Source organism: Trachurus japonicus, chromosome 17, assembly GCF_045865225.1.
Source record: "Trachurus japonicus isolate A0001 chromosome 17, Traja_1.0".
In the NCBI taxonomy this organism is placed as follows: Eukaryota; Metazoa; Chordata; class Actinopteri; order Carangiformes; family Carangidae; genus Trachurus; species Trachurus japonicus.
This window is the reverse complement of record NC_140923.1, coordinates 15362824-15389330: the sequence shown is the minus strand read 5'-3', so window position 1 is coordinate 15389330 and position 26507 is coordinate 15362824. Positions and strand designations below refer to the sequence as shown.

At 41.2% G+C, this 26507-nt stretch overlaps 3 protein-coding genes and 1 long non-coding RNA gene across 10 annotated transcripts in view; 2 read left to right on the top strand and 2 right to left on the bottom strand.

Annotated features, from left to right (window-relative positions):
- LOC146970348 (dynein axonemal heavy chain 8-like) overlaps window positions 1-1218 on the bottom strand; it is a 28853-nt gene extending 27635 nt beyond the window's left edge. Inside the window, exons 1-3 of the mRNA XM_085804557.1 lie at window positions 1072-1218; window positions 465-549; window positions 235-366 (exon numbers count right to left, since the gene is read on the bottom strand). Of these exons, the coding sequence (XP_085660683.1) occupies window positions 235-366; window positions 465-506 (174 nt within the window). The 5' untranslated portion in view covers window positions 507-549; window positions 1072-1218. The remainder of the gene's footprint in view (window positions 1-234; window positions 367-464; window positions 550-1071) is intronic.
- Window positions 1219-2121: 903 nt separating this feature from the next.
- Window positions 2122-5681, top strand: calr3b (calreticulin 3b). The gene is made up of 9 exons (XM_085804556.1): window positions 2122-2274; window positions 2701-2802; window positions 3145-3348; window positions 3439-3533; window positions 3625-3834; window positions 3999-4112; window positions 4212-4355; window positions 4449-4541; window positions 4661-5681. Exons 1-9 carry the CDS (start codon window positions 2187-2189, stop codon window positions 4880-4882), a joined length of 1272 nt encoding a protein of 423 aa, XP_085660682.1. The 5' UTR covers window positions 2122-2186; the 3' UTR covers window positions 4883-5681.
- Window positions 5682-6528: 847 nt separating this feature from the next.
- Window positions 6529-26423, top strand: LOC146970345 (epidermal growth factor receptor substrate 15-like 1). 7 transcript variants are annotated; one of them, XM_085804921.1, is made up of 24 exons: window positions 6529-6580; window positions 7047-7088; window positions 7202-7291; window positions 7387-7434; window positions 7531-7626; window positions 7746-7808; window positions 7898-8023; window positions 8118-8177; window positions 8309-8575; window positions 9867-10024; window positions 11531-11684; window positions 11866-11928; window positions 13212-13297; window positions 14281-14353; window positions 14565-14726; window positions 15219-15416; window positions 17382-17546; window positions 19124-19226; window positions 19414-19550; window positions 19829-19895; window positions 21347-21432; window positions 21709-21772; window positions 24206-24222; window positions 24771-26423. In XM_085804921.1, exons 1-24 carry the CDS (start codon window positions 6554-6556, stop codon window positions 24915-24917), a joined length of 2499 nt encoding a protein of 832 aa, XP_085661047.1. In that variant the 5' UTR covers window positions 6529-6553; the 3' UTR covers window positions 24918-26423. The 7 variants fall into 7 exon arrangements, with proteins under 7 accessions (XP_085661047.1, XP_085661043.1, XP_085661042.1 ...); XM_085804917.1 differs by lacking the exon at window positions 24206-24222 and adding an exon at window positions 23275-23408; XM_085804916.1 differs by lacking the exon at window positions 24206-24222 and adding an exon at window positions 23272-23408.
- LOC146970346 (uncharacterized) lies at window positions 22231-22533 on the bottom strand. Its single transcript, XR_015038071.1, has 2 exons — window positions 22395-22533; window positions 22231-22326 (listed from the first exon to the last, which is right to left on the bottom strand). It is a non-coding gene; the product is annotated as an uncharacterized LOC146970346 (long non-coding RNA).
- Window positions 26424-26507: the final 84 nt, after the last annotated feature.

The following is a 26507-nucleotide window of genomic DNA, read 5'->3' as shown; positions in this document are numbered from 1 at the left end:
CCACAGTCTTGAGCAATTGTTGAAGCATACGTGTCATGATAATTTCCATCTAGGGGGGTAAAGTGAAGAGGTGCAGTAGCCACCGACAGTATTTTCCCCAAATTCGGAAAGATCCTCTGAAAGTCAGTGTTCAGTCAGTGTCAACAGTCCATAATCACAGGGAAAATAAATTACTGCTCTTGTGGGATATTCTGTAAATAAATAAATAAATAAATACAGTCAACATTTACTCACGGATGAATCTAAAATAAAGCCTTCTACTGCTGCAGGCTCCAAGGAAAGCCTCTCAGCCAGGATGTCAGTTATGTACTTGTGTGCTGGGGTGAGGAGCTTTCTTCGCTCTGCTCTGGCCTGCTTGTATTTGATCTGAGAAAGACAAGGGTTGTAGTAACTGTATTTGCTCGAGTTGTATACTCAATAAATTGTATGCTATTGTTTGCTTGTAAGGTATATGATCACTTTACCTGACATCCATGCTTGTTTGTCTTTGTGTCATGTGAATCCATTGTGGCACAAAATCACCTCCAACCGCTGCCCAGGGTATTCTCACTAGATTAAAAACAAAACAAAAAAGGAGATTAAACATAAAGCCCAAAACAGATCACAACAAAAGTAAGCTGTTGTTTTTTTTCCCCACAGAAAAAGTGCTAAGTGCTAGTTTTGTTTGTTTGTTTTATCAACTGGAATTAGAAAAAGTGAATTTCAATAGGGTTTATATGAAAGATTATTTAGTATTTGTGGGGCATGATATGAAATTCACACCGACAAACTGATGCCTGTTAACGGCAGTTGGCTGTTGAACCACTAACCAACGACTTTTAGCTAATTTACCACTGTAACTAATACATCTGTGTTGCTAACTGGCACTGCTAAGACTGTGCGAATCTTAAAGTTGGTAATACAAGAGTAAAAGTTGTTGAAATAAAACTTTCTGGTTACTAAATTAACTTGGTGGATAATGCTAACATTGACTTTGTGATACTTGAAGTAACGTAACGTTAGCTTACCGTTACCGTTAGCAAACTCACTAACGTTATGCAGTCAGACGGTTACACATTTCCCAGTCCTTACCTAAACTCGGTCACCCGATAAAAATAAAAATATAGCCGCCTAGTGGTAACATTTTCAGTTTGTTCTGTTGTCTCGGTTGTAAAATAAATAAATAAATAAATAAATAATGAACAAGGACCAGTCTTTTTTTTTCTACCGCTGACAATTAAGTTTCCGTCCAAAACCTGCCGTTATTTTTGAAAAACTGCCTAACGTACAGTCACGAACCACAGCCGTTGGTGCAAGAGATGACGCAGTACTATTTTACTATTTTAGGTAACTGGTAAACTGTGTTCATCTATCTGGCTCTTATCCAACCGATACCTGTTAACCAATAAAGTTGGACAAATATCATTTAAGATAATTAATAGATTTTTTTTCTTCCGTCTAATGATCATATTGTTAGAAGATTAAAAAGAGACATTGATGCAAAATGCACCTTCTGTTCTGGAAATAGGCCTACTGAACAGATATATTTATTTTGGCACTGCCCCAACATTGTGCAAAGTCTATGGATTGACATTTGTTAGTTTGTTGCTAACAATGTTGATAAAGAATTTATGTCCAAATCTGTCCAAATCAGGACTGGTTTTATACAAATCTATGACCAACATAACCTGTTAATATATTACAGTATTGCATAAAGGTCGACCATATGTTTTTGTAAAACAAACAAACAAACAAACAAACAAAAAAAGATTCAAACTGTCATAGTTTGCTTATGGCATTTTCCTTACTTTTAAGGTGTTGTTATAGATTTGTTTGTGCTGTGTGTAAACCAAACTACATGACTCACAAGATAAACAGCACTGTACTATGGACTGTCTGCTGTCGCCATCTTGTTCTCTCCGTTCCAGGAATCTGGCCCCCTCCACCGGACTGTTGCTATAACTACACGATTACATTAACAACCGATCGTGGATCAGTGACCGGTTAGGACATATGTTTCGTGGTCCACTGTGATTGGTCCAGGCACACCGCGCTGTCGTCCAATGGCAGACAGACATCTGTTCGCTGGAGCAAGTCTAAAATATTCCCTTCTCTTCCTCCTTCTCCGCTAGGTGTTCACACTCACTGGTCAGCTTGGGCAAGTACCAGCAGCAGTAGTGGAAAGTGGGACTCGAAAACGGGCAAAAATGCAAGTCTTGGGTGTAATTGCGGTGATACTAGCGGTGTACAGCGCACATGCAACGGTTTACTTTCGGGAGGAGTTTCAAGACGGTGGTAAGTTTAGCATGAACATTTCCAACAGTGACTGCTGCTACTAGTGCAGGGGGTCTAGTTCATTTCATTGACTGCTCTCCATTACTTTGTCAGAAATGTCGTCGTGTGTGTGTTTTTTCTCCTTGAAAGCTCTGTCTCTTAATTAAAAAAAAGAAGCATTTTCATCGTTGATAGTGTAAAGTACCATCCTTCTCATCTTAATAACTTTGACTGGGTTGTTAGCCGGCTAACTTTAGCAAGGCCCCAAAGCTAGCAAACGCAAGGCTGTATAGCACTGAAGTTTCTAAATATAAGTTGCACGTTGATCTAACTTAACGGATTTTGACTGTTGCATTTCAAAGAGTAACGGTAATGAATGGGAAATTTGCATTTTATGGGGGGTGTCGTCAATCCACAGTAAACTTACCTGTCGTTTTTTCTGTTCAGATGCCTGGAGAAGTAGGTGGGTCAGCTCCAAACACAAGTCTGACTATGGAGAGTGGAAACTGACGGCTGGCAATTTCTACGGAGATGCTGAGAAAGACAAAGGTAAAGCGGGGGTCGAGCTCCCATCCCACTTATCGCAAAACAAAAATCACGTGATTTGATCTTAAATATTCACCCAGATATTTTTTGATGTAATTAGGCTATGTCTTATTGTAACGATTGATATGAGCAAATAATATTTTTGAGAGAGTAAAGAGGTGCCACTTGACTCTACACCTTTCTTATTTTGCATTACACGACAATCTTTGTCATTTTCACATTTGTCAGTAGTCTTAAAAGGTTATTTAGTCAGTAATTGTCAATGCTGTAGTATCTGTGTCTCAACTAAGAGAACATATTTTGAGTTTATCTTGCTCAATGCTTCTTTTGTACTTCCTATTTCAGGTCTCCAGACGAGCCAGGATGCTCGTTTCTATGCCTCCTCTGCCCGATTTGAGCCTTTCAGCAATGAGGGCAAGTCCCTGGTCATCCAGTTTACAGTCAAGCACGAGCAAAAGATTGACTGTGGTGGTGGCTATGTGAAGGTCTTCCCCGCTGATTTGGAGCAGACTGCAATGCATGGAGAGTCTTCATACTACATCATGTTTGGTAAGTGGTGTTCACAGTTATGCATCATAGCAAATGCTCACAATGAAAGGAAGAGTCTGTAAAAGTATAACATACATTTGTTTCCCCTAGGTCCTGACATCTGTGGCTATAGCACCAAGAAAGTCCATGTCATCTTCAATTACAAGGGAAAGAATCACCTCATTAAGAAAGAGGTTAAGTGCAAGGTAAATAAAACTTTTATACATTTGGAAAAAAAATATTGACATCACCACCTCTGCACTGTTGGCTTAATCGAGACACCTTGGTTTCTTCTAGGATGATGAACTGACCCACCTGTACACACTGATCCTGAATCCAGATCAGACTTATGAGGTGAAAATTGACAACGAGAAGGTAGAATCTGGTAGTCTGGAGGAAGACTGGGACTTCCTGCCTCCTAAGAAAATTAAGGACCCTGAAGCCAAGAAGCCAGAGGACTGGGATGATCGTGCAAAGATTGATGATGCTGATGATACTAAGCCTGAGGTAAATTGTCTCACTGATGTAGATGAGTTCTGCTTTCTGTCCTGGTTTGCATTGACTGTCGTGATCCTCTCACAGCAGTCCTGGGTCTGACAAGTAAAAAAAACAAACATTTACAATTCTTTTATTTCAGCTTTTACATTTTGATAATTTGTTCCTCTTTTTAGGACTGGGACAAAGCTGAAAACATCCCAGACCCTGATGCTAAAAAGCCTGAAGACTGGGATGAGGATATGGATGGAGAGTGGGAGCCGCCCATGATTCCCAACCCAGAGTATAAGGTAAGCTGAAGCAGGATTTCAATGTCTAGTTATGGTTTGTTTGACCTCTTTTACCCAAGAAATGCCTTTGTAATATGATAACTGGTTTCTCTATTACAGGGAGAATGGAAACCTAAACAGATCGACAACCCCAACTACAAAGGCCCATGGGTGCATCCTGAGATTGACAATCCTGAATACAACGCTGATTCAAACATCTACAAGTTCGACAATATCGGTGTTCTAGGACTTGATCTTTGGCAGGTGAGAGAGAAAGAGATCAACATTTAATTGTAATGTTGTTGTTGCTGTAGTGATGTTGAACTACACTGTAACATTTGTTACTGTCTATTCCAGGTGAAATCTGGTACCATCTTTGACAACTTCCTGATCACAGATGACGTGAAGGAAGCAGAAGACATTGGAAAGGAGACATGGGGTGTGACAAAGGTATGCCGTGCTGGTACTCTTCATTAAGCCATATCTTGTCGTATGTACAACACATGAAACCATTGCCAGTTAGATGCTAAATAGCTAGAGACATGGATTTGTTTTTAATCTTCCCTCAGGAACCAGAGAGGAAAATGAAGCAAGAGCAAGACGACCTGAAACGAAAAGAGGAGGAGGAGAAGAACAAGGAGCAAGACACCGAGGGTGGTGATGATGAAGAAGAAGACGAAGATGGGATTGATGAAGAAGAGGAGGAGGAAGATGAAGATACAAAAGACGAGCTAGAGGAGGCGCTATCAGAAATGGAAGATGAGGAAGTAAAAGAAAAAGATGAGCTTTAAGGAGCCATTAGAAACTCTGTCCTGTATTTTCCAGGGGTATTGTGGCTGCTGTGCATCCTTTCCCTGAGATATGGACACAACTCGACTTGGGGCGGGGGGGAATGTAGTGAAGTGGGGCAGTTGGGTGTTAATGGACATAGTTTCTTTTTAATTTTGGTCTTGATGTTACCCTGTTGCCCCTGAACAGCTCGGTTGATTGTAAGGTTTTCCACCTTCAAAGTCCATTCCTCATTTTGTAATAAGAGAATAAGGAGGCACTGACATCCACTGCTTTCTTGATATTTGCTCGATCTACACATATAATTCATTTGCTGATTCCCTCTTGACATTTCTTCATCTGTTAAAGTATTTTTGGCAGTTTACAAGAACCTGTGATTAAAAAATGTGGTCAATATGATAAAACAGAGATCTGCAGAGACATTCAAATTTCAGCGTTGAGAAACGCACTCGACTGAACACACGGCGCATACGGTAATCTATAAGACTTGCAGTAAAACAATCACAAAGTAATATAGACAGGAAGCAAGACTGATGTAATGTAACTTATTTTGGTTATGTCTTTGGCACTGACTTTTTATTTTCCTTTCCATGCTCTTGAAGGCATAATTGACTGAAATCTATATGAGCAATGAAATTGTTTTTCTACAACATGACAAGACCTGCATTATATCCTGAAAGTCTGGAGAAACAGATGGTGAGCCTCTGGTGTGACACATGACATCACTGAGGGTCACACAGTTCTTTTTATTGGACAGAATGTTATTGATACCAAAGTTTTTATTAAAAGACTATAACCTTATTGTCTGGTGGTATTTTCACTGTATACGCACATTATGGAGAGTTAAAGGATTTAATACAGTAAAACAGTTGGCTCTGGATTTTAAAATGTGTACGTGGGTTATAAACTGCTCAGATTTGTTTAAAAATAATGCCCAATGCTAAAGGTAAAGAGGTCACAAAGTTAGAAAATGGAAAAAGGATGAGTTTAACCATTCATAAAACCCGGTCTTGTGTCCTATCCACCCATTTCCTCCTCCTGGCACTGCCTCTTTCGAGTGGCTGTGCGCACAACACTGTAGACCTGTGTGGTGCGCTGAGGGAGAAAATGTTCGGAAGTGTTTATCAATTTGAATGGCATGAAACATGTAATGTAGGTTAAAGTAGATTTAACCTGAGGGGAAACTCTTTTCACATATATCTTATTCGGTATTTACATTGGACCCAGCAGGACACTTAGGTATCACCCACCTGTGCCTGTGCGTCATAGGGTATTTGGTTTTCTTTTTCCCTGACACGGCACACAGCTTAGCTAGGCCCATTGTTTTCACAAAGCCACATTTTAATTGGAAGGGGGGGCGTCTGATTTCCTCTTGATCGCAATAGCCTATAAAAGATTTCTTAGCAAATGTCAATTTTCGATTTCTGTAAGTTTCTTAGCATAATTTGTCTCAAGATTATAATTAGTAAAGTTCATATTTGAACTATTTTAACAGGATTCAAACCCACCCACCCCCCTGTATTATTACCACTGTAGCCGTTGTCCCACCCTGTCTCTTCTCTAGTGTTGTGATGGAAACGGTTCTCCCACCGGAACCTCTGTCCTCCTCGTTCTATCCGCGCTCACGCTCGTTCGAATAAGGGGCGTTGCGCGCTCCCGAGACACCAGGAAATATGGCGGCGCTCATGAGTACCAGTCAGGTAAGAACAGCCAGTGTCTCAAGGAAAAGTGCCTAATTTTTTTAAAATATAGATCATAATCAAGTGACAGTGACAGTGGCTGTAAGCTTTCGCCGCACCACTGCTTTATAAGCTGCGGTGTATGTGGCCCCGCTGAACCGTATTAGCACCCTGTCGTTGTCAGCTAAGTTAACACGGTTGGCTAGATGTAGTAGTAAGGATAGCAAAGTTACTGTACGTTTTAATGGAAGAAGGAAGCTGCTATTGCCAGGAAGGCGGTGACGTTACTAGCGAAAAAGGGTGCTTGGTAGCTAAACCTGAACATAAATAAATCGTACGTTAGCGTTAAAAGCTGTGTTTACCTACTTTCACCTTTTACAGTCTCCTAATGTTAGAGCCATAACTAGCTTTACAACGGCGTGTGCTAGCTAACACACCCTCCTTCATTATATTTGTTGTAATTCTGCCCTATGTTCTTCTTTTATAGTTATCGAGTGGAAACCCAGCTTATGAAACCTATTACAGACAGGTAAGCTCGTAGTAACTGTTGTGATTTGATTTTTCATACAAAAAAAATCAGTTGTGTGAGTCAAAGCTGTGCCAGCTGTTTCCACTTATCGCCTTGTTATTGGTTCTTCATAGCTCGATCCAACAAACACAGGCAAAGTATCAGCTGGAGATGCTGCTCAGTTCCTTAAGAAGTCAGGCCTCCCAGACATTACATTGGGAAAGGTGGGTCTTAAACATAAATACATACATATACGTGCACACGAATGACATTTAATCAATTATCAATAGCATCTAAATCTGTTTTATTATATTCTCAGATATGGGATTTGGCAGATTCAGAAAGAAAAGGCTATCTGGATAAGCGGGTAATCTTACATTTCCGTTAAAAGTGGCTGTGACCACTGATGCTGATGTGTGCATTAAATCCTGGGCTTGCCTTGGTTCCTTCCTCTTTTTTTCAGGGTTTCTTCATAGCTCTGAGATTGGTGGCTTCAGCACAGGGTGGAAATGACATCAGCCTCAACACCCTCAACCAAAACCTAGCTGCACCCAAATTTGTAAGTGTTGAAATACTTTCTTACTGTCTTTTTTCTAATTTTCATGAAAATATACATGCAGATTTTGTGTATCGGTCTGCCCTGTTTATTAGTATCTACTCCTTACCATATTTTTACAGAGAGACACTAGCAGCCCATTATTAAGTGTTTCAACAGCGCTTGACTCGCAGTGGGCGATAAGGGTGAGTTCATAGTGTTTTTATGAAGATTCATGACGATATATAAAATCAAGCTTGTCATCTAAACTTCAATGTTTTTTTTTCTTTCCCAGCCTGACGAAAAAGGAAAGTTTGAAGGCATTTTTGAGAGTCTGTGTCCAGTAAAGGGTCTCCTCTCTGGGGATAAAGTCAGGCCAGTTTTGATAAACTCCAAGCTACCTCTGGACGTGTTAGGAAAGGTGAGATGACACGTTGCAATGCTAAACACATGCCAGTGTTTATTCAAAGCAACTAAATCATGCTCACTTTGTCTTTTATGCACTGTTTTTGTAGATTTGGGACCTAAGTGATGTGGATAAAGATGGACATTTGGACAAAGATGAATTCACAGTGGTAAGTCTACCACAGCCTATATTGGGAAGCAAATGCTTATTGTAATAAAACATAGTCTCTAATAGAGTAAAGGTTTTTAAAAGCTGATTTTACCATTCTTTTAAAAGTGCAACGATTTCCCTGTTTTCTAGGCCATGCATCTTGTTTATCGAGCCATGGAGCAGGAGCCCATCCCAGCTAGCTTACCGTCTTCACTCATCCCCCCCTCTAAAAGGAAGAAAACAGCTGGCGGGCTGCCAGGCGCTGTGGCTGTGCTGCCTGCTCTGTCAGGGTTTATGGGTGGCCCAGCTCCTCTCAAAGACACCTTACGAAGCACTCCTCCTCTGGGCAGTGCTTCCCCCCTCAGCACCAGTACTGTCAACCTCTCTCCAAAACACTCCTTCAAATCCAGCTCCCCGGTACGTCCATTCATCTCCTCTCCTGTGCTTCTCTTGAACTGCCGTTGTAAGTCTTATGTATTAGAGATGAAGCACTTCAGTTACAATTCATATCACAGTATTTTAATTAATGAATTACTATAAATACAATTATAGAAAGAGTATGAAATGCCACATATCAAACTAAAGTTCAGTGCAAAGATAAACTCCATAACTATAATCTGCTTTTCTGCATTAGACCAACAAATTCTTAATTTCTATGAAATATTGTGTTGATTAGCCTTTAATTACAATTTGCTAATAATTATACAAAAAATGTATTTGTTTATTTTCAAGATATATTTATATTGATATTTCATAAACGGTATTTCTTAGCTCTACTCGTTTCATTACAAAACATATTTTAACCTTACTTTGTACATGTATAAACCTAAATCTGGTGGTTACATACTTACATACTTCCTAATGCAGTGACTTGTGGACCAAAGTAAACTCTGGATGTCTTAACAACGTTTTGAATGTAGATAGTTTATTATGAGAAATTAAGAAGGAAAAATTGCACACACTAAATCCTCATGGAAAAATCAATGCATTACTTTTCCCTTGTGTCTCCCAAAAATAAGCGTCACAAGAGCAGGGCCTGGTGGTTCAATGAAACCAGCATTTCATGCATTCATTGATTCTTTCTGTTGCTAATGGATGGACTCGTTTTGCCACATTGTTGTCAGCATTATGTATCAGCCAATGTGTTTCTTTCTACCTTCTTGTCATAGCTGCAGGGAGCTTTAACTCGTGACATTTGAAAAACAGGTTTTCTTGAGAGGGAAGAGAGGCCAGGTTTCCTGTTCATACTTGTACCATGGTCACCTGATGTAGCTGTCATACACTTGTTCCAATGTCCTCTCTTTTTCAATGAATGTCCTCTTCCCTTTATTTAAAACATCCCCAAGTTGATCATTTCTTTGTAACTTGCCCAAAATAAAAATCTAGGCTGTCTACACAACATGTACTAGACTAGAAATATAGTTGTGCTACAGTACTCCTTCAATTACAAAAATCAGATTTTATCATTTTTTGTTTTTATCTAACACACCACCATTTCCAGTGTGTGTGTGTGTGTGATATGTCAGTAACCATTCTGTTTTTGGGTAAACAGTTCATGAATAAATGCGTGTTTCCATTAAGGGCAGGATTTTTGGAAAATGTTTGGCTGCACCTTTTGGTGTTTATAGTGAATGTTTTCTGCATTTGGCTCCAACAATGCTCAATTTCTTGCTCATTTAACCTAAATTTTGTCTTTTGTTCATTCCAGCCGGTGGTGAACTGGGTGGTACCGGTGGCTGACAGGGAGAAATATAATGACATTTTCAAGCAGACAGACACCGACAATGACGGCCTTGTCTCCGGCACCGAGGTGATAGAGATCTTCATGCAGTCCACTCTCTCCCAGACGATGTTGGCACAGATATGGTGAGACCACAGCTCAGTTCACAACACTTTTCATAAACTGTGAATGTTACCGTGGCTGAGAGAGAGAGAGAGAGAGAGAGAGAGAGCTAAATGCACTGCAGCTGAAGAAAACACAAACATAAAACACCTCCACATAAAAACTAGCAAGAACAAGTCTAACACCAGATGTATTCACAAAATCACATGATGAGAATGTGGAAAGGAAAATAAACAGTGTTTGCTAATTTTCAGTCACCACTGAAGAGTCGTTAATATATTTGTTTGTTGTGTTCTGTAGGACATCAGCGTCTTTGTATTTATCGTGTTGTCTTTATTCGTTGCGTGTTTGTGTAAACTGCGCATAACTTATTAGTTGGCTCGTTCTTATTTGCATTTTTAAATGTCTGTCTGTCGGCGAAGTGGTGAAGGTTTAGTCTTAATTTGCTTGGTTGTGTTTATTTGCATGTGCTTTCTCAGGTTGCAGAGCATTGTACAGCAGAGCCCTCTCAGCCACTGTAGAATGTGTGACGGCAATAAAAAGAAAAGGAATGAGTTTAAAGACAATTATCAAGTAATTAATTACCTTCTTTACTTTTATGTAGATTTGAAATTGTGCCTACCTATAAAAAAAAAGATAAGTAAAAACTGAAATTGCAAGTGATGAAAAGATGGTGCAAATATGCTGCAGGTTTTTGAATGTGAAGGTAAAACACAGTGTGATAGTTGAAAACAGAATGGCTTTAAAGATTTTAATACCATGATGTACAAACTCTGCAATCTGTGTATACATATACTACAAAGCAGATGCTACAATGGTGGCCTGACTGTCCTGAACTTTACCTGAACCATGGAAAAACAAAAGTTAGATATATGTGTGTGCAGGTTCTCAGTCATTCAGGTTGGTGGTCATTCAACCATTAGTGGATTTTTAAAGGCCAACTTTGGAGCAGGAAAAAGCTAATACCCAGTTAATCAGCTGATAACCCCATGAGGAGATCTGGTGCAATAAGATGGTGTTAGCCTTACTGTGTGATTGGTGCAAACAGTTATCAGCCACAATACTTCTGCCAATAACAAATAGTCTATAAAATGTCCTATCACTGCCGATTTATTGTCCAAACCAAATAGTCGGTCTACCTTTAATCCAGGTCATGGTACTCATTAAATGCTGGAGTTGAAGGCAACTGGACTTCTTTTTAAATAAGAGGTAAAATGTCTTCAAGAGCGGAAAAGAAGTCATTAACTATTTATTCCTGTGGTGAACTTGTCACTACTAGTGCTTTCATTACTGACTAGTGCTGAACTATCCACATAGATTAGAGTCTGTGTTGGCTTAATGCCACAGCACCCTCTTCTGGACAGTTTGAGACATCACATTTTGTCCAGGGCATGGGTCAGATGCAAAACTTGAGACAGTGGCACCAGTTAAGAGTTTGTTTGTTTTGTCTACGCATACTGGGTATCTTTATTTCACACATAGGATTCAGTATGTAACATTTTGAGTGAAGTTTAGCGCTCTGTCTGCAGGGGATTGGCTGACACTAAGCAGACAGGCAAGCTGACCTGGGAGCAGTTCTCTTTGGCCATGCATCTGGTGCAGCAGAAAATGACCAAAGGCATCGACCCTCCCTCCACTCTCACACCAGACATGATCCCTCCCTCAGAAAGGACGGCAACATCCGTGAGTCCTGACTTTACCTCAGCTTATATCAATTACTTGTGTTTTCTCAAAGCCAACCTTTTTTCACTTTCAGCTGCATTTTAAGAACAGTGATTTCTGCTCTCTTGCTTTTTAGCTTTACCTTGCAAAACTGTTTTTTATGCTTTTTCTTGTTTGAGCTGTTTTCTATCCTCTCTGACAGAGCTATATGGGGCTTATGTCTTCTATGAGACCTGAACCTGCTGCACTAGCTAATATGCGCCGAGTGAGTAATTGAGCTTTGTGTCACTGGGTGGCGCATGTGTTCCATCAAACGCTCTCCATCTCAGTCTGAAGCACCGGGTTTAAACAGAAGCATGTTGGTCTTTAGCCTCTTTATTGTGTATCAAACTTTATTTATTATATATTTCCCCCAACAAAACGAAACACTGATTGTCTTAGATTTTAGCTTTTTCTCAGCATATTTCTGATTTCTTGGGGTTTTCACAAATGTGTCTTTTTCTAAACTTGTGTTAAGGGCATCACACTGCCACCTGCTGTCATGTTATCAGCATTGATACACTACTACATGATACATCACTTTATTAATACAAAGTCTAGAATAGCCAGTAGTTAAGATATTATAGTTTTGGCGGCCTGAGCCATTTATGTTTAAGTAAAAACATGTTTAATTGTAAAGCCAAAATGTGTTTATTAAGACAGGTTTTTACCGGTGGGATATAGGTTTAAAAAAAAAAAAATTTATCCCTATTCAAACATCACAGGTGTCATTTTTCAGTTTTTCCATACAGAACAGATTTTTTTTTTGGACACAAGAGCAAACCTTTTAGATAAGTGTGTAGACTCTTTTGTGTTGGTATTAATAAGAAACAGATGTGTTTGAATAGAGTCGGATCAATTAAACAAGAGTGTGCAAAGAAATACTGTACAACAGATGAGCTTTTGTAACTCTTGTACAAGTAGCTTCACAACTCACATAGACTCTTTTACACAGTTTCCTTTTTTTGAGATTGAATCTGAGACTTTAAAAACAACTAAAAGGCAAAGTTTGTGTCTGGCCGGTGCTTTGAGACAGTTTTGGGACGTTGTGATTTTCTGATGAAACTCCATCGTTGGCATGATCTGTTGAACACCGATGCATAAAATAGATTTCACTGTAGTGTTGCATTCTTTTCCATTGTCTTGTGCACATTTCTCTTCATGCATGTATTGTCAGGATCTCTTGCTCCCTCCCTGGCTGTGCGAGGTGTTTGTCCTTCCTTCCTGTGTCTTTTGTTTTGTTAGACATATCAGTGGGAAGCTCCTCTCTCCCCTTGCATACCTCTCGTGTCCCCATTGATCTCCTTCTCCCTCCTTTATGTCCCACTTTTCCTTATTAAAACATTTTCCCCAATGTCTTTATTGCGTCCATTTAATCCGTTTCCCGTCACTCTGTCTTCGTCTCTGTTCTCACCGCCCCCACCACCACCTCCCTCACATCCTCGATCGTACTTTCTCATCCGATGTTACTTTTCTCTCACTCCTCTGTCTCAATGTCTCTGGCCTCAGGACAGCGCCAGCTCCACGGGGTCGGCGGAGCTGACAGGCATCAAAGAGCTGGATGACCTCAGCCAGGAAATAGCTCAGCTGCAGAGGTGAGCACCCTGAGTAACAGGAGGATCGCTTTGTCTCACTTCCTCTGAGAAAAAGGAGAGGTGGCTGCAGCGAGGTGATGGCGAGGATCAGGATCAAAGCTTTTTTAAAACCATTTGTAATAGTTTTATTTAATGATTTTAACCTTTTTATTGTACTGGAGTGTTTTTATACCAAGAGAGACTTGGCAAAGAAAACATCACCACTTAGAGTCTTGCGAATACTTTCTATTATTAGGTCTCTTTCTAATTGGAAGTTTCAGGCAGACATTACACAGACTTGAATATCTCGTATTCAGTCTGAAGTTACAATAAGAGAACTGACTAATGAATGAAGTGGTTCTATGAGGTTTTTGGGTAACACTTTAGATTAGGGAACACATATTCACCATTAACTAGGTGCTTATTAATATGCATATAAGTAGCTTACTAGTTCCTTATTAGTAATTATTAAGCACATATTAACACCTTATTCTACATAGCCTTATTCTACCTCTATTACATCATGAATTAAGATTTTTCCTCATATTAACTCCTAATTACAGTATGGCTTATCATTGTAAATTAATGCATTGTTGTTTCTGAATAATGATGTGAATAATAATAATAATCCTTTATCACTCTGAATTAGTATAGCATTAATGCATTAATTTACAATGAATAAGCCATAATTAGGAGTTAATATCAGGAAAAATCTTAATTCATGGTGTAATAGAAGTAGAATAAGGCTATGTAGAATAAGGTGTTAATATGTGCTTAATACTTACTAATAAGGAGCTAGTAAGCTACTTATATGCATATTAATAAGCACCTAGTTAATGGTGAATATGTGTTCCCTAATCTAAAGTGTTAACCGGTTTTTGCCTTTCATTACGTTGCTCTTGTCTCTTTAAGCCATGCATTTTGCCAACATTAGCTTCTTAGGGGTAAAAAGCAGAGTTTCTTACTTCCTGCCCTCACTCCTCTTCCATGTGCTTTACCTACAGAGAAAAATTCATCCTGGAGCAAGAGATACGGGAAAAAGAGGACTCAATTAGACATCAAAACAGTGAAGTTCAGGTAAGGCCTCACAGAGATACGTTTGTATGGAACTTGTGCCTAATGACTGACGTGTAAGTGTCTAACTCTCTCTGTGCTTGGAGCATTAAATTTATGGTACAAACCAGCTTCTTGCGCAAGTTACACAATCTGGAGGAGAACTAGAAGAGTTGATACTATAATACAGTCTGTAAACGTCTCTTTCTAACGCCTGTATGTGTGTGACCTTCAGGACATGCAGAATGACCTGGACAGGGAGAGCAGCAGTCTGCAGGACCTGGAGTCCCAGAAGCAGGATGCACAGGATCGTCTGGAGGAGATGGACCAGCAGCGCTCCAAGCTGGAGGGGATGCTCAATGACGTCAAGCAGAAGTGCCAGGATGAGACACAAACGGTTACAAACTTGACTTACTCACAAGGAATTCTGCTGTATTTTGTATTGAACCGCAGGTGACACAGTGATGATTACACATGCAATTCTTAATAAATTGTGGCGAAATCTTTTTATTAAGCAAATTATCAGTCACACTGTGAGGGCAGATCAAGTTCAAGTTGAATTCATACTTGCTGTGCATTATTATCTTCAAACAGTCACCATTTTAAAATAGTGGGACTGTCTATGTTTTGATGACTTTGTGAAGGATTGCATTGCTGATTCATCTGTGGCCAATTAAGTTGGACATATTTAAAAGTTGATTTAATGAGGACCACCATCTAACTGTACTGTGTTTTTTTTATTTTTTAAAATAGTGCTGCTTTGATGTGTCCTAACAAGCAAACCAAACCAAACCAGTTATGGCTATAATTTCGAAATGTGCAGCAATTTAACTGTTATGCAATTGATGAACCTACAAATGAAAAACGGCCTTTTCTCTCTCTGCTCCAGATTTCGTCCCTGCAGAGCCAGATCCGCTCTCAGGAGTCAGACCTCCGCAGCCAGGAGGACGAACTGGGCCGCACCAAGGCAGACCTGAGCCGGCTGCAGGACGAGGAGGCCCAGCTGGAGCAGAGCCTGCTCTCTGGTCGCGTCCAGCTGGACAGCATCGTCAAGTCCCTCAAAACCACCCAGGAGGAGATCAGCCAGGTCAGTGCAGACACAGAGACACAGGTTACATGAGGATGTTCTGCCACTTTTGACCGTTAACGGATTAACTCAGCGCTGTGGAGCATAAATATACAGTTTTTTAGTGCATACGGAAATTCCACGTGTGCACAGTTGATGTTGAGATTTCATCCTGTGCTCCACTATCCTGTGGTGCAGTTTTAGCAAGGCAAAGATGAAGAAACTCCAAGTGGCATATAATGATGCTTTTAGGTTATTTCCTAAAGAGGAACTATTCAGGATTTTTAGCTTAACTATGCTACATTTTCACCTTAATTTAACAGCTTTGGAGTAATTGTGATGGTTTAATAAATGACATGTAACTTGATTCGAGGGAGGATGGAGGCTCTCTGCCTTCCACCTTTCATCTCTTGGCTGAAAAACCCTGGTGTCCCAGCTCTCGTCTTTGTGCACCATGACACAAACGTGCCCTGTAACCCGCAATCTCTTGTTTATGGCAGATAAGGCTACACAAATATACTGTACACGTCGTAACATCTTACATGATAACGTTATGTACCGCTCTCTTGATTGATTTCTCTCCGGCTTCATTGTAAACAAATGCACATGGCTGAGAGGAGAGTTAGCAAAACAGAGGAAAAGCGACCTGACCTGCAGTGCATACCGTATTTCCTCAAATAATAGTCGGTATTCAATTAATAGCCAGGTCACGAACAAATAAAGGCCGATCCCAAATACAGGCCAGGTCGGAAAAAAAAAAAACTCTGCCGCCTGGAACAAACTGACGAGGATATGATCAGAAACTCTTTAAACTTTTGTGGTCTGTCTGTGAGGACTGACCGGAGTGAAGCCGACCTCATCCCCTGCTCCAGAGAGGGACAGCCTTGCACTGCTGAACGGCAGGTTTCTGCTCCGTGGAGCACAGCGCACATGAAAATGCTCTGATTGACTCTAATGGGAGCGAAGCGCTATGGAGACAGAGACCCAGGTCCGACAGCGCAGCGAGGAAGATGAGTGAAGATGAGCTACAGAACGATGAGCTTGGTCGTTAATGTATAAATAAACAGAGGGATTTAGAAATAAAGGCCGGGTCTCCTAGGCATTTGTGTAAATAAAGGCCCCGGCTACTATTTGAGGAAAAACGGTAGTTCCCCTTTAAACTCCCCAGATGGACCAGGGCAAGGGAAATGTTTGTTAGGAGTGATGCACCCACCTGATTTATGTGTAGACTAAGGGAGTCAAGAAATGAAATTATAAGGGGTGATGTAAGGTATTTCTCATGCTTTTGGAAATATTGGAGCCAAAGTCTAAATGTTTTTTAATCTCTGGAGTTAGAGCTCCAGTTTATAGGCTGTCTGCGTTGTTGTTAATGATTGGTTTATATTGTTTTATATATATTTAATTGTTCCTGAAATAAAGCTTATCATCATCATTATCATTATCATCATCATCATCATACAAATTAAGTTTAAGAAACGAGATAAGGTTGTGCGTTCATGTGCGTGTGTGTCTGTGGACTTTAAACTTGTATTTTACGCTGGCGGAGAAGGTTTCGTTCACACGGAAATGTCACATTCGCTTTACGTTTACCGCTGTGACCATTGTTCATAAGTATTTACCATGCCTTGAAGTACACTAAAGTGAAACTCTTTTATTGTGGCGGTTAAGGTTATTTTCACCAATCTAACCACTAACCACTACATGTGTAGGCTACGTGGCTGAAAACCAGGTACGTTCCTCCGTCTGCCGAGACTATTGAGTAAACTGTTTCTGCCGTTAGCCGTGGGAAATCTACTGTATGACAATTCGAAATTCTGCTGCTCATGTGATAGTGTGGGAATGTTATTTCAGCCTCAAAAGGTTTTTGAAAACGTGGCAAGAAATCAAAGTAGCTTAACCACAAGACCAGTGTTGAACAGCTGAGAAACCTGGTAATACAGAGTGAAGAAAATCTGATGAAACTGTCTTTTTTTAATGTGTGTTTAGGCCCGGAGTAAGCTGTCGCTGATCCAGGACAGCCAACAGGAGATGACCAAGACCATTGAGCAGTACAATAGTGCTTTGAGCGACATCAATGGGGGAAACTTCAACAACCTGCCAGACTTGAGCGAAGGGTTTGCTGAGAAGCAGAACGGAGGTTTCAGGAGTTCGGTGAGGAGATGATGAATGAATCTTCTTGAAGACTTTAGCGTCTGGGTTTGTTTCCTGCCCTTTAAAAATACAAATGCAGGACGGAAGAAACTAAGGCACATTTCGGATTTAGTAGTTTTAATGTCACCGCTTCATATCTGACAAATATTCCTCTGAAACCTTTGTTTGTTCCCCAGTTTTGTTATTCCCAAAGTTTTTAGTTCTTATAATTTGAGGGCATTTTTGTGGAAAAGGACTTTCAGTCATACTTTACAATTACAGATTAGACATGCTAGATCTGTGCTCTTTGTTTGGAGTCTGTTTACTGACTCTGCATGTTCTCTTTTATTGTTGTCTCGCTGTGTTTTGCTTTGTCACTTAAAATACTCACTACAAGTCCATTGTTTTGCTGTTTCACTGTTGAGACTTCACCAACCCCCCCACATGTTTATTAATTTGTGGGTTTTCCATGGGCCGCACCTCTCACTCTGACCCACTCTGACACTCAGCACAGGGGCCCCACAGGGCTGTGTGCTGAGTCCTCTCCTCTATTCCTTGTACACATATGACTGCGTTCCATCACATAACACCAACACAGTGGTCAAATTCGCAGATGACACGACCGTGGTGGGGCTGATCACTAAAGGGGATGAGTCTGCCTATAGAGAGGAGGTACAAAAACTGACAGAGTGGTGCACAGAGAACAATCTGAGCCTCAACATCAAAAAAACGAAAGAACTGATAATTGATTTCAGAAGAAGCAGGACAAACACACACCACTATACATCAACGGGGAGGGAGTGGAGAGAGTGTCAAGCTTCAAATTCTTGGGTACACACATTTCGGAAGACTTATCATGGACAATAAACACCACTGCAATAGTTAAGAAAGCACAACAGCGGCTATACTTTCTCCGCACACTGAAGAGAGTCAACCTGTCACAGCAGCACCTGACATCCTTTTACCGCTGCTCCATCGAAAGTGTGCTGACCTATGGCATCCTGACGTGGTACGGCAGCAGCTCTGCTGCAGACAGGAAGGCACTACAAAGGATCATAAAAACTGCCCAAAACATCATCAAACAACAGCTACCTACCCTGGACTCCATCTTCAACTCCCGGTGTTTGCAGAAGACACACAACATTCTGAAAGACTCATCCCATCCTGCTAACCATCTCTTCGAACTGTTGCCCTCAGGGAAACGGTACAGGTCCATCAGAACACGCACCACAAGATTCATAAACAGTTTCTACCCCAAGGCCATTACCATATTCAACACTGACCTGAAACAGATCCACCAACATCTGCCAACATAACAGCAAGAACTCACAAAATGCACTGCACTTTGTACCATACACAGCATATGCACTTTCACTGTCTCGTTTTTAATGCATACAAGGTACTGAGTAAATGGTGTGATGTATGATGACGTGAATGTGACTGAATGGATGAGACGATGTATGGATGAGTATACTTTTTAATTTTACTAGAGTATTTAATTGTTTTTATATTGAGCCCAGCATATTGAGTGCAATGTAATTTCGTTGTATCAACCATACAATGACAATAAATCTATCTTGAATGTTCTCATTCACCAGGATGACTCGTTCAAGTCGAGGATAGCCATGTTCAACAACAGCACAGCTAAGGAGCCGCCACCGGACCCCTTCCAGACAGAAGACCCCTTCAAAGCCTTCAAAGGTCTGAACGCCTGCACGCCTCTTTTTATTATCTATTCCTGTTTTTCAGAAAGCATAAGGATTATTCCAGCTTGTTTTGTTGGGGATTAAATGCAAATGTCAGTCCAGAGTTCATACTGTGGAGAAAAAGAAACGTAAATGAGTTCCTGTCAGAGGTTAGAGATGACTGTCCTGTCTTTTTGTCGTAGATCCGTTCGGTGACCCTTTCAAAGAAAGTGATCCCTTCAAAGGCACCTCATCTGACGATTTCTTCAAGAGGACAGACAAGTCAGACATGTTTGGATCTTCGGAGCCATTTGGTAGAAAACCCACTCCGCCTGCCAAGGTATCAGACATACCCCCTCTTTTTTTTTAATGAAAACAAAAAGATGTTTCCTGTCCTGCGCTCAGTGACGCGCTGCGGTTGTCACAAAGCTGACACTGCAGAAACGAGCTCTGACGTGTCTTCGCCGTTATGGCTACCTGGAAAAGTCAACCAGGAGGAGGACAGAGGGATTCTTGGTGGTTGTGCTGATGTGGTCATTGTGTGTGTTTGTTCAAGATCTTTTCAATAGCTTGCTCACTGTACTTGTGCTTGTGCTCCTTTGTTGTTTTTCTTTGCAGCCGAGTGCCCTCAGCAGCAGCGGTGGTGACCCGTTTGCATCAAACAGCCCCAAGCCAAAGGGTTCAGGTACTTTACTGCAGACTGAACACACAGGGAAAGACTTTCTACTGAGTCTTCCCAGTTGTAATTATAAAGAGTAGGGTGATTTTCAGTTGTTTCTGGAGCTTATGTCCTTACGGTAAAAATCAAAAGTGCTACAGTTTATCTATCAGTCTCATCTATTTGTATGTACATCTCTGTCTTATGAACAGTGTATCCGTGACATCATACTGTAATGTTGGCCTATATTCAGCATTGTGACTGAGGGAAAGAGAGCAACCACATCCTGTTTCTTGGTTAGGGGAGACACAATTGTGTTTTGTACTACACACTGTACCGTTGAATGTGTAGGCTCAGGCTGTGTGTCATTTTGTTTCAGGTACGTAGATAGGTAGATAGGTAGGTAGTGAATATGGCGGCGCCACAGTTGAATGTACTGTGCTATGTCGGATAAAGGCATGAATGCACAGTCATCCCTGTACTAAATATGTACAGATTTTCCATGCAGATTTCCGGGAATGTGACTCTATTAACCGCCATCTGAACATGAGAGAGTGTCCTTGTTGTGAAATTAGTCTCAAAGAGTCATTCTTTGCCATTCTGGGTGACGTGTTAGATTTAGATTATATTTTTGGGGGCATGAGGGGCAAACAATTTTTACTCACTGTGGCTTCAATTTTTCCAGCGGTTTGGGGCTATTTTTAGTCGAGTACCTACGCATTTAACTACTGGCCAACTAAAAATACTCCCCCCTACCCTGGAAAAACAGGAGGCTCGCAGCGGCCAAACATAACAGAAACTCTGTGACTGCTGGTCCTGCTCTACTAGAATACACTGCCACTCCTTTTAACCAGTTCACTCCTGCCTCTGTTCTGTCTTTATATCTGCTGCTATTGAGCTGCTCTGCCTCATTCGCCACAGAGGTTGTTTTAAGTTAGTGGCCGGTGCTCTGCCGTGCTACACACCTTCAGAGGAACACAGAGGCAACTGTAGACCTGAGCCGGGTTACTGTGCGTAAAAGAAAAACACAGCGTACTTCACATGAATGGGGGCTCTTGTGGTGGCACATTCACAACAAACATATTCTATTACAATGTTTTGTTTTTTCACTGTAACCATCTGCAGTTTGCCTCTTTTTTCATTAAGCGGCATACCACCGAGCTTCAAAACAACCCAGGCACAGTTCTGGTTAACAGTGCGCCAACTGACGCCTTTAATTAGTTGATCAGTTGCATACGTCAGGTTAAACAAAACGTCTGCTTTCCAGGTTTTTTTTTTTTGCGAAATGTCATGGAAAATTAAACGGTCGCGCCACATTCCCTCCTCTGGAAATCGCACGCAGGCCTTTTCAGAATAAGCCGTAGATGTAGAGATGATTTTGAATGTGTGGTTTGGGGCTGAACTTCATTATAGTTTGTGGCTCTTCCCATAAAAGTATTCAAATGTTCCAAATGCTCTTCAATGTGCTCTTGTCACAGATGTGTTTGGGCGAGCGGACCCTTTTGGTAGCAACTCCTTTGGAAGCAAGGGGGGTGGATTTGCTGACTTTAGTCAGATGTCAAAGGTAAGCTCCTGGGATTCTTGGGAGTTATGAACCAGTTGCACCATAAAGCATCATTTTCCTCTTTAGCTGTAGAAAGCTGTGTTGTTATTGTTACTCTCAACATGACTGATTTCTTATTTTTCCTGCCAATTTAACACATTTATGAAAACAGTCTCTCTGGTCTGAGGCCATAGTAGGCTTTAGATTTTGGCTGACATTTCTGTTGGAGTCGTTATTTTGTGTGATAGTCGAGGCGTTTTATTTTTGTTTTTTGTCTTTTCCCTGGTGTATGAACAGAAGTCGGACAACCCTGTGCTGCCGTCAAAGAAAAATGTGCCTAACCGGCCTGCACCTCCCTATGGTAAGCCCTGATTTTACGTGTATATACACAGTAAGTCCGCGTGTGATTGTGCTTGCTGCTTAATGTGACATCGGTGATTTAGTGATGTGCGTAATCAGCATGCGATGTCGCCTTAAACCGGTTGAAATGAGTACAATTTGTCATCAATCACGCCGAAGTGTCAAATGTTTATTTGACATTTGTTACTTGTGATGAAAATGTAAATGCGGGCAACGTGTCTGCATCCCTCTTGTGTGACTCAGTGTTGTCAGGGAGTTTTGAGCCCTGGTGATACGTGAAAAAAAAAGAGACTTCCCTATTGAGCTGTGTGGGTGCAGAGAAAGTAATTTCTTCTTTTGAAGTTGCATCAGGAAAGGCTGGTGGCAGAGATACGGTGGTGGTAGTAATAGTAATAGTAATAGTAATAGTAGTAGTAATAGTAGTAGGGTTTCAAAGTCATGTGGCTCTATAAGTTTCTCTTGAATCAACCAGTGTGGTGAGATTAAGAACCACCTCAGCCTCTTGGATGCATTTAGCCTCATGTTCATCTTTTTCTTTGTTGTTTATGTGAAGTCCTTCTCTTTCTCTCTCCCACACACACACACGCACACACGCACACACACACACACACACACACACACACACACACACACCACAGGCCATGCCCAGCACATGCCCTTCCGCTGTTACCTTGCACTTACTCTTTTAGCAGAAGCCACAGCGTGAGAAAGTTGGTGTTCCCTTTTGCTTCGCCACACACAGAGGGGTAGAGATGAGTAGCCGCTGTTAAGAAACCGAGCGAGCTCCAGAGATGTGCCGCCTACGTGATGGGGAAGTGAGATCCCTCTCAGAGTTGTACATTGTTTTGAGTGCTTGCATCACAGGGTCAATTGCAAAACTAGTTTTGCTCAAGTAAAAACACTGGTGAAAAGTGTGTCACAGCGATTTTTGAGGCATTTGTGAAGAGGTTTCAAGTATTTTAATAGGGCAGTAATTGGATAAATGAAACTTAATTTGGGTTGAAATGCTCCTGGTATTTTTGATAAGATAAGGGGAATAATTAGTTGGCTCGAAGGCCCTCATTTGCAGATGCAACGTGTTGTGGAACTGGTGCAAATTAAAGAGCTGCACAATCATAACCAGATGAGAATACCGTCAATAAAGGAAGTGTCTTCAAAGCCCCACAGTAGACAAGGGTGGGTCAGCCTTCTGCAATTCTATTTTCCAAAAAAGCAACGCTGTGCTTGTTAAGCTTCAATGCATCAGTGAGCTTTATACAAAAAGTGCGGTTAACACCTTTTTTAAAACCAATATCACCCGTGGGTGAAAACTCTGAACTTAAAGCTCTTGGCTTCCTGTAAAACATTTAGCAACAGTGTATTTCACAAGTGTCAGGTTATTTTCCCCAGGGGCTAACGGTTGCTAGCCTCCAAAGTCAAGGCCGCCAGAACTGTTTTTTTTTTTTTTTTTGCGTGGATTTGGAAATTAGATCTTTTTATTTGAATGTCTCCCTTCTCCAGTAGGTGCGCTCAGTTCGGCTGCATCAGAGCTGCTCCAGAGCGGCGGCTCCACAGCAGACAGTAAAGACTCTGTTGTTACGACAGAGTCGAGCAAAACATCCAAGGACTGTCCTGTGGGTTTTGCAGATTTTGCCTCTGTAAGTGTAGCGCACTTACAGTTTTTTCTCTTGGAACAAGCGCCTTTGTCTGCATAACGCTGATCTCACTCTTCAGACTGCAGAGCTGAAGGCTCACGGTGTCAGCTCTCTGTCACCGAGCCTCATTCTGTTAACTTTCCAACCCCTCACTCAATGATTTCACAAAGCCATCACAGGACGGCTGTTTGTTTTTTTTAACTGGCTGTTGACTAACAACTGACAAAAAAAACATCTGAGGGCTTTGTATGGAAGGAAAAAATCTGCATTTGCATGAGCGACCCGGACAGTCCTGGTGCGTCTGCCTCTGCGCTGTCACCTGTTGCCATCGTCCAGCTGGTAAAAGGGGGCTTGCATGCTTGTTGTCGGCTTCAGCCTATCCAGAGAAGATTCAGCGAGTTCATTAACTTGCCTGGTCAGGTCAGGTCAGGTCAGGTAGCCTCCACGAGGAGCATTTTTCACGTTTCAAACTACGGGCTGACGGCTTATTCTCTGTCATAGCATGAATGGCCTCGAAGCAGAGCACATCAGAGCAAATCTTCCTGTTTGTCCTCCACCCTTCCGCCTCTTTGCCGTCGTGTGTCGTCCGAAAGCTGAACGCGCTCTCACGTTGGAGAGATGATGCATGGCAGCTTTTTGTGTCTGGTTTGTATATCGTTTGACATGACACACATTCATTTTTTCCCCCTCTCACTATAGCATGACAGTTGGTAAAGGGATTTGATGCTCTTTTTTTTTTTTCCTTTAATTTTTTTTGTTTTATATCGAGCACTGTGTTGTAATCTTTGTTTTTCTGCCAGGATCCGAACATGTCAAGGTAAGACCGTACAAGGGTGTGGTGGTCGATCCCTTTGCATGTGAAAAACCTGTCCGCACCGCACCGCATAATCTTAGTAGGGTGATTCATGAGCACGGTTATTTTCAATGTATATCCTCCTCAGTCACGTTGATCCAAGTGATGAATAGAGGACATATGTGAGCAATGTTTTATGGCACTAGTGAAGCACTGTGTATTGTGCAGGAGTCTTTTGTTTTGTTAAGCTTGTAGCGCTGCTTTCTTGGCTTTTTCTTGTGACGTCCAAGTGAAATCTAAATGTCAGTATTGTTTAATTTATTTTTTCCTCAATTGACTCTAATATATCAAATCATTTCAACTATGTCTGGACATAGTTTTTGATATTCTGCCTAATTCGAAACACTTGATTTTTTTTAATTTGCATCAGCCGTTCCTTTTATCTCAGCTTTCGTCCAGCAATTCATCTTTTTTTTTTTCTTTTTTTCCTTTTTCTTTGTTGCGTGTTGACATTTCAGCCTGCATTTTTTGACTTTTCGTGCACATCTAATGTTTGTTTCCCTGCCCCTCAGTTTGGAAGTGAGAGCCAGCAGCTGGAGTGGGCCAAGCGGGAGAGCGAGCGTGAGGAGCAGGAGCGGCTGAGGAGGCTGCGGCTCCGGGAGCAAGAGGACCTGGAGCTCGCCATCGCTCTCAGCCGGGCCGACATGCCCAGCGCCTGACCAGGCATGCCCCCACCACCACACCACCACCACTTTACAGTCGTCCCCGTTCCGGCCTCGCAGCCCTCCCCGTCCGCAGGCTCATGACAGCAGCACCGACACTGGCCCGACATGACTAGCAAGCCCCTGTTACCAATTTGTGAAAGAGACCAGAGCTTTCTCCCGCCATGACTGGACTCAAGTCAGATGACTCCACATTTAGCAACCAGTTATGGTTCATTGCTCCCAAACTACATGGCAACTATAATCAGGGACAATACGGAGCCACTTGATTTACGCCTGGCTTCAACCCTGCAAGAACATAGCGATTTAACGCAACCCAAACCAGCAGGGTACCAGACTACAACCTATATCTAGCTCCATATCTTGTTATGGTTAATCACCCTGCCTTAACCAAAAGCCAGTGTGTTGCAAACAAAAAAAAAAGAAAAAAGTTAAGGATATTTTACTGTTTTAATTGTATACAGAAGCAATGAATCTGTGGTGTATGAAGTACAAGTAAAATGCACTGTATAAACTGTTTTATATAACCTTTAATAACTGTCAATAGTCAAACTACGCGCGCTGACTTCCCCGTTAGCCCGACTTTAGTCACGTACTGTAAATATTGTTAGATAACGGTTTTATGTGCAAGCCATCTTGAAGGACTGGAGTTTAATTATCGGCATGAAAATGGCATGATTTTGGTTTTTATTTTGAATGATACAAGTGTTTCCTGGCATTTAGGATCATGGCACCTGCTATTTATGGCCTTAAAGTACATAGGTTGATGAAATGTTTGAGTATAATCAAACTCTCTGAAGTTTTAGGGATCCCCCATGAGCTTTTTCAGTCCTAACTAAGCTTTGGTTAAACATGATTTAGCCTCTTGTATTTACAGTAATTAAGATGCTAGCGATAATCATTGACGTCTTCCTCTCTCGCGAACAAAGTCCAGTCTACCTGGAGCGCTGCTGCACACCACCCCCTCTCATGTCGGCAGCTTGTCTGTCTGTGTGCACTCCCATACAACTAAAAGCCTCTATAAAAATGGAGAAAAGTGTAAAACTACATTGTTTATACTGGTGCTGTTACACTTGCGCTTCGTCCTCCGTGACTCTTCTAACATTATCACTGATACGCAGTGACATCTGCTTCCAACCTTCTTGCTTTTTTCACAAATCATCGGATTTTCTCCTCCGGGGGTTGGTTTTAATTTTCACTTCATCCATGTCTCATGATCCTGTTGGAGGACACTTTGTGTAAAAGCCTTAAAATATTGCTTCCTTGTAATCATTTGACACTAATCAGGTTTATTCGGCACATAATGTATGCACTGTATATTCCAGGCAGTACTGGACATGTACAGAGTGACAACGCCTTATTTATCTACATATCAGCATTGTAACATTATAATATTGCACAGTATGTATGTGATTATATTAAAACAATCCCTTGGAGTTTTAAGTTGCTCAAAACTTAACCAACTTTTTAATTGAATAAAAGTGATTTTTAACATTCTTTGAACATGGTAGGTTTGGTATTTTAAAATTAAAGAAGGGTGTGGCTCATTGACAAACAAAGCCATGAATCATTTGTTTGATTGCAAAA

What these genes read in the sequence shown, in the direction of transcription:
- calr3b (XM_085804556.1), top strand. Translation starts at nt 2,187, where the DNA reads ATGCAAGTCTTGGGTGTAATTGCGGTGATACTAGCGGTGTACAGCGCA. An exon ending in AGAAAGAGGTTAAGTGCAAG is followed by an intron (nt 3,534 to 3,624) that starts GTAAATAAAACT and finishes GGTTTCTTCTAG; the next exon opens with GATGATGAACTGACCCACCT. An exon ending in TTCCCAACCCAGAGTATAAG is followed by an intron (nt 4,113 to 4,211) that starts GTAAGCTGAAGC and finishes TCTCTATTACAG; the next exon opens with GGAGAATGGAAACCTAAACA.
- LOC146970345 (XM_085804916.1), top strand. Translation starts at nt 6,554, where the DNA reads ATGGCGGCGCTCATGAGTACCAGTCAG. An exon ending in ACGATGTTGGCACAGATATG is followed by an intron (nt 10,025 to 11,530) that starts GTGAGACCACAG and finishes CTCTGTCTGCAG; the next exon opens with GGGATTGGCTGACACTAAGC. An exon ending in CCCCAAGCCAAAGGGTTCAG is followed by an intron (nt 19,896 to 21,346) that starts GTACTTTACTGC and finishes CTCTTGTCACAG; the next exon opens with ATGTGTTTGGGCGAGCGGAC.